A 7,894-nucleotide genomic window follows, 5' to 3' on the forward strand; every position below is an offset into this window, starting at 1 on the left:
ATCTGTTCAACAAATCTATATATCCTGTCATTATTTGGTACATAGAATATCATGACAATTTTTGATTTTAGGGGTTTTAAGCCCAATTTATGGAGTTATTACTTTCAACATAAATATGATTTGTTGATGACACAACACAAAGATTGACCATGCCCCGTGACCTCATTATATATTGTATCATATCATATTTTGTATAGTATCATAGGATACAATATCATGTTTCATATATTATTGTATTGATAAACATTTGATCTTACAATACTGTATGAAATAAACATATGATTATCAAACTATTTTTTAACATATAATACGATATTGTGTCAAAACAGTTTCCATGAATATCCAAGATCATTAAAAATATGATTTTCATATAATATGATAAAGGTGGATAAAGGTGATGCCTCATAAAGGTGATTACTCGTCTCGGCTAGCTTTATAATCTATGATTAAGGCCACATCAATGTAATTTCTTGTTCATCGGACATCCAGTGAAAAATGATAAGAGCGGGCGAGCGAATAAATAATGAAATTATTATTTCTTGTAGTAATAAACTTTTAGGTGGTACATAAATAAAATTGTGCGGACAGTTATATTCTTTGTAAATGTATCTGATTTATAAAGTTAACCTCTTTAAAATGCAAACTTATACCCCATTTGGTATATGGTATATATGTAGTGTAGCAAAAAATGCAGAATCGCTCCTAAACCATTTCGGAGAAAATAAATGAGGCTACATTGAAAATAACAGTCAAATTTTCATCTAAATATTTAATTCATTTTAATGAAGAATTAAACATTTTTTCACCAACGTTTTTTACTCGCTTTTATTTTACACATCATGACATGACGTGACATTCGAAACTTCTCGGGATATTTCATATTAAATGCACTGAGTTAGAGTTATCTCCCGTATTCCTTTTATGAATAGAATATAAGAGTTTATCCATGTGATATTGTGGAAACATAAACTATTGAGCCACCTGTGATTTAGCGTGAATGTAATGCGCATGTGCAAGATTGTAAAATCCAAAAAATCCAGATAATTTTCGGATTTTTTAAAGGAATTTTTGTTGATCATTAATTGGCGAAGCTTGATTGAGAAAAAATAAAAACAAATTGGAAAACTTCAAGTACCAATGATGTTTAAATATATAAAACAAAAGACAATACTCTTCCGATTTCTCGGTATTAAAGCCCGAAGATTCGAGTCTATTATTTTAATATATGTAGTATGGATATTATCCATTTCAGTTTAGGTCTTTTATCCCCGCCCGCTCCTCTAAATATCAACAATGCAGTTTGTTTTTTTATTTCAATTTTAAAGAATAAGATAAAGAAAAAATCGAACACAATATAGACAAAAAATATGGTTTAACGTTAACATATTAAGCATTATATGATATTAATGTGTAAAGTATTAAGTGTTAACGGAAATTGAAATCAGGGAAACTACGACATTGCATGTATTTGATATTCATAATCGGCCCATGCCAAACAAAATCAACAATCCTAATCTATTATCAACTAATATATTACAGCAAATCGCAGCAAAGCAGGTAATTTCTAAAACCATTTATATTGATCATGCGATGAAGAGAGAACAAAGCATGGCCGTGGTGACAGTTCTTCCTTCAAGATTCCACAAAGTGATAATTTATTTATAATTAAAATGCAATATTGACATCCTTAGATAACTTTCAAAATAAATTTTAATGAACATAGAAGCCCACGAAACAAAAACCAGTTTTTTCCTGTATATTTCTGTCTATTAATGCAATTCACAGGATATTTCATAAATGATGCAGTCATTTTTAGGTATTTCAAATCACTTTCTACAACGTGCAATGGTTGCAAAACATGTAAAAATACATGCTTATTGTTGGTTGTTTGGTTTAAACAGAAAGGAGCTCAACTGTGTTACAAAATATATCTATCTTTAAAAAAAAGGGTCGTCACAGGCGTTTTTACTACACCACAATTTTAGTGTATTGCGGGTCACTTCTGGGTATTTCGAATCAGTAGCTAAACGTTCAAATCAGTGTAACCAAAATAATACTTATAATTAAATACTTCATCTTGCTTCTCTACAGTCTAAAAATAGAAAAGAAATCATTATTTCAGTCGATGCTTTTGACTACTTTAATTTAATTTATCAACGTACAATTTGTAAAATTTTCTTCAATTATTATAGCTACAAAATAAATGAGAAATGGACCGATCTACTTTTTTTTCATGCAAATTTTTAAATATAATATAAAATTTATTGAATTACCGTTTTATTATAACTTGTTGTCAAGCAACGAAAATAATCATGTGAAAAAGATGTTGGTTATACAAGTATAACTAATTTGTATGTTCTTTCTTAAAAGAAAATATGTTTCACTTTTGTCTTGAAATGGTTTGTACAATAAATGATTAATGGTAGAAGTTTTCCCGACTTTTCCCGAAATAATTCTTTCTAAACTCTGTAGTTTGGTAACAATGCAGATACTCTTTAAAGTCAAGATGTTCTTAAGCATGGTGAATGCAGCTCTTGCCTTACCGATTTTTGACATTGCTCTGTGCCACCCTATCCGTTTACTACATTCTTTACTTAGATAAAAGACCCAACGTCTCTGTTGGGGTAACTGTGACTGGTGATGATCTTCACCAGTAACAGTGTATCACTTCACAAAAATACGGTAATTAAGTGAACATAAGGTAGACAATTTTACAAAACACCATGTGTTACCCATCACATTCAAAGATATTTCGTATTTCAAAGCCAACATTAAAATTGCTTTATTTTTTATCATCAAAAATTTGACCTTTGTGTGAGGTGCGTATTCAATAATTAGAAACTTAATATGAAACTTTCAAAGCAAAGGTTGGCCTTTACTTTAGAAAAAAAAACCAAAAAAATTAATGTTGAAGTTTTAATAGTGATTGTAAAACATTTTTGTGTTCATATATAAATGTAGATACATTTTTTTTATCAATAATTATTGTAATAAACAATATACATTATGCCAAAGTATCGAGTATTGTAAATTAAGATTTATTCTGGTAACACATACTCTGTTTATAATTTTAGATTTGTGGCAACTTCTGAATGTTTAACTAGTCATAATTTCTAATGAATAATGGTACTGTTTTCTTTGTTGTAGCCTTAACTGTTATATATGTTTGGATAAAATACGTTTTAATTGTTATTTACTAGCTTAATAAATGACCATTCAATCCCTAAACAATGTGCTGTGTTGCAGTGTGTCAAACTGAGCACCATCTTATCAGTAATCTTTATGAATATTTGTTAGATGTAAGCTAAAACATCTAACAGTATCTGCCTAAGACAGCCTCACCTTACGTAGGTATTCTGTTACTGTCAATGAACATATATAGGAAAAACATTTAAATTTGTGTAGAAAGGAATTCATTAACGGTGATTTCCATTAACATCACTCAATTTTTATTTTTCTTCGTTCATTAGTTACAACAAATAATAAAGCATGATTTGCAAAAGTTATTTTGATTGACGTTTGTATTATCATCGCAAATCATATTTAAGGAGAGAGTTTACAAAGAAAATTCAGTGGAATTATTTCATTTTTAATTGTACGACAATTGAATTCTAATTATGAAACAAATTCAAATCGTCTTTCTCGGAGCAGAAAAAGTCGGGAAAACTTCCACTATTAATCAATTTTTGTACGGATCATTTCAAGACAAAACGGATGCAACACTTGGGCACTGCTACAGTGAAACAGTCTTTCTTCCAAGTAAGTAGTTGCAGATAATTTAAATTACCAACATCTTTTTCACATGCCTATTTTCTTTGCTTTACAACTACAAGTAGCATATACCGGTAATTCAATATATTTTATATATATTTTATTTTTTTGTTTTGAAGATGGAATTTTCCAAAACGTTAAAATCGTAGACACTGCTGGTAGTGACGAGTTTCCTGCTATGAGAAGGGTTAATATCAAAAATGGAGACTATCTCGTAGTCATGTATGCAGTGGATAATAGGCAATCTCTGGACCAAGCTCTTAATTTATGCCAGGAAATACGAGAAATAAAAGGTAACAATACATGTATATGTGATCATTTTAAAATACGAGTCTGTTATTGGTTGGATAATTCTTGATCACTGTTTTAATATAATACACGTACAATCAATTTGAACAATTTGTTTTTTTTTTTCTTTTACAGGAAAAGATTTTAATAGAATTATACTAGTTGGAAACAAGATTGACAAGAAAGACACGAGAGAAATTACCACCGAAGAAGTTTTACGAAAGTCCATCTCCGAAGGAATACTTTGGTGTACGGAAACAAGTGCAAAACTAAACTGCAATATCAGATGTCTCTTTCAAATTATATTACAAGACTATGTGATATCATACGACTTATATGGTAAATCAGACAAGGGTGTTAGTAAATACAAAACAAATACCAAAAACAGTATTATGTTTAAATCTAAAAAATTGTCAGTACAGAATTTGGTTTATAGTATATGTTCAACCACTATACCAAAAAATGCTTGAAATGCGTATTAATGTAACTAAATTATTGATTATGATTATTATACTGCATTGATCATTTGCAATTTTGAGAAATAAAATATATATTTTATTGAACTATTATCAATATTGACTTTCTCTTTCTTTATCTACATTACACAGAACATATAAGTATAGTCTTTGTAGATTAGTTATTTTATATTGGAGCAAAGAAGTTTCAATAAATGCTTTAACATCTTATTTTTTATAAATTTGTTGCCCACAGAAAATATAATTGCAGTCTTTGTAGATTAGTTATTTTATATTGGAGCAAGGAAGCTCCAATAAATGCTTTAACATCTTATTTTTTATCAATTCGTAAACGTTGTTTTTAGCGGTATATATTTATGCATAACAGGTGAGTGAGTCATACTGGCCACAATACTCACATGAGAAAGAGTTAATGTTGGATTTTTTCAACTGATGCGAACTAATGATAAGATACTTGGGTTTTAGAGTATGTTTTTAAAATATGATTTTCATTACATTTTATTAGCTTTTTTGCGCTCACTCTATGAATAGATTTGTGTGATAAAATCACATAAATTTGATTTTCTCCCTTATTTGATGGTCAATATATCAGCGTTTCTGTCAATTTATATCTTAATATAAGGTCTTTAAAATATGTAAAGATCAGAAATATTTCAATATTGGAGGCTTTAAAAAAATAATCAAAATGATTTCAAAATTGAAGAAAAAAAAAAGGAAATGTGGGCTAAAGTACATGTCATATTCATTCTAGTTTAAATATTTATTCCAATTCGGTAGTATAAGTTGATATTAAACATTCTGATATTCTATCATTTTATTGAAGAATAGAAACGTCATATCTTAAACAGATGTCTACATTACTGCAGATAACCAACATTTATTTTTATCCTCCTTAAAGTTGAAGAAAAAGGTAGTGACCTTGACCCGACCTTGATGCAAAATCAAGATGATCAAATTTGATTAAACTGATAGAATGCAGAAAATGCAAAAAATGGCAAAATTTAAATAACTGTACTATCAACTTAAAAATCAGTATACTTTAATTTATGATGAGAATTTCTCAAATATCTTTTGGTGTACTTTGGAAACAGGTCAAAACCATCTCTTGAAGCGTGGATTTGTGGCTCCAATTTATAATTTATTCAAATTATGCAAAAAAAATTTACATTACAAATCCTACCCTATATACGAACAAAACAAAGTAAGAGTTACGCATAAAAAAACCCATGACGTACATCATTACGAATTGTCTGCGACTAAGCTATTGACAAACAAACCAGGATGTAGAAAGAAAACTAAATTTGATATTTCTTTATCCTTGTTTATTTCACCGAATCCCAAGGCATGATTCGCAAAAATTCTATAATTTAATTTAAATTTGCATTATCATCGCAAATCATAATTATTTAAAGAGAGAGTTTAGAAAGAAAATTATTTCATGTTCAATTGTACGACAATTAGGTTCCAACCAAGAAACGTCTTCAAATCGTTTATCTTGGAGAAAATTCGAAGAAAAAATCTATATGGGTCAATTTAAGACAAAACTGGGGCATTACTAGGTCACTTTATTTCTGCCAAACTTGGAAAAAAATGATTTTATATTACTTGAAGAAAGTAAAAACGATTATGAACGAAAGATCAAACGCCATAAGAATAATTTGTATAATAAGTAGTGATGCAAACATTCGTATAATTTACAATATCCATATTTACGTTAACACGTGAGTCTTATCGCCATCTTATACAACCGTTTTTCTTAATCATACTGCTAAGAAAACACAAAGCAACCGCCAACGCAGATTCAACACGGAACAAATAAGGACAAATAGAAAACGACGTGGGTTTAGTGAATGGATCTCGGAAATAATAAACATTTAATTTACAACAGATACATGTTTATTGAATAAGTAGTCCTGAATCATGCATTAAATGGAGAAAGTAAACGGATAGAGTGACGTAAAATTGTGTTGATCACGTCCGATGCTCTTCTTGCTTTTTGTTAAAAAGTTGGATGCATCATTTGAAATAAGGATCTCGTTTCATTATTTCACACATAAAAATATTATACATGTAGATAACTGAAATAAATCCACTAACGTATTTATTTTGCGTTTTTCTCATCTACATGTATCGTTAGTGGATGTGAATTTTGACCCTTAATGATAATATTTTCGAAATTTCATCATTCATGGACGGTTAGGTGGTTCGTTGATGATAATTACATATCAACAACGGCGCCGCAAAGCGGAGCATCCCCTCGCGAAATGAAATATTATTGGGAAAGGCATTATTTAGGAAAATACGTGTCATTGAGGAGATCAAATATATATCTTCTTTGAACCACTTCAAATTAAAATAGTTCGTTTATTTCTATCCCCATGCACGCTCTTGAGTGTATATATTGGGGGTTGTTACATTACGTGGTTGTTCAATTCCTCCCATTTCTAGTGAAAATACACCACAAATGTTTTATAAATTAAGTAATATAGTTTTATTCTTTTTATTTTGTGACATACAGTATGCAATTACACAATTAGTGTAGGCAATTGTAAGTTTCATAATGAATATGAAACATAGCTAAAGATCAGGCATTTGTAGTCTGTTCTATGGGAAAATTCGTGTTAACGTTGTAAATTTAACCCCAACTTTTTAATATAGTAACGTATTAACAGCGATTAACATGACATAAATTCCGGGGTAATAACATTGAGTCAGACGATATTCGTCAAAGTCTCTTCTGAATCGTGAACCTGTTCTTTTCTAAGTATTTTGGACAATATAGCCCAAAATTCGGCTCAGGCGGCTGCTTGTTTTTATTAATTTGTAATGAACTTAATCCAACTTAGCTCGATATGAATGAATTCCTGTTAATGAGACGAATAGATAAACATGGCGGTTCAAAGAAAGATAACTCTCAATAACGTATCAGATTTCGGTTGTCATTATACCCGCACTTTCTAAAGAAAGTTCGGGTATATTGTTGTTACCCTGTTCCGTCCGTCCGTCTGTCCGTCCGTCCGTCCGTCCGTCCGTCTGTCACGTTTTACTTTCTCAAACTGCTCTTACATCTTATAAACCAGCAAACTGAACTCTTGGAGTTTAATTTGGGGTATCATGTTGTTTTGTAAAAAGGTTTCAAAAATTCTCTGTTAGTCCTGGGGATCAAATAATTGGTAAAAAAATGACGTTTTTTCACAAAAAACCTTCTTCCTCGAACTCCTCCTACATTTTCAAAAGTAGACAAATCATCTTTTGGAATATGTTTTAGGGTATCCTATAGATGCGCAATAAGGTTTCGGAATTTTCAATTTTGTCCTGGGGGTCATTTAATGGCTAAAAAATGACGTTTTTTTACAAAA

The 7,894-nt window shown here is 30.0% G+C and overlaps 1 protein-coding gene across 1 annotated transcript; it reads left to right on the forward strand.

Annotated features, from left to right (window-relative positions):
* Window positions 1–3,389: 3,389 nt before the first annotated feature.
* Window positions 3,390–4,567, forward strand: LOC128186525 (GTP-binding protein Di-Ras2-like). The gene is made up of 3 exons (XM_052856319.1): window positions 3,390–3,759; window positions 3,891–4,064; window positions 4,195–4,567. Exons 1-3 carry the CDS (start codon window positions 3,618–3,620, stop codon window positions 4,527–4,529), a joined length of 651 nt encoding a protein of 216 aa, XP_052712279.1. The 5' UTR covers window positions 3,390–3,617; the 3' UTR covers window positions 4,530–4,567.
* The last annotated feature ends 3,327 nt before the right edge of the window (window positions 4,568–7,894 follow it).

This window comes from Crassostrea angulata, chromosome 6 (genome assembly GCF_025612915.1).
Source record: "Crassostrea angulata isolate pt1a10 chromosome 6, ASM2561291v2, whole genome shotgun sequence".
NCBI classification, from domain to species: domain Eukaryota; kingdom Metazoa; phylum Mollusca; class Bivalvia; order Ostreida; family Ostreidae; genus Magallana; species Magallana angulata.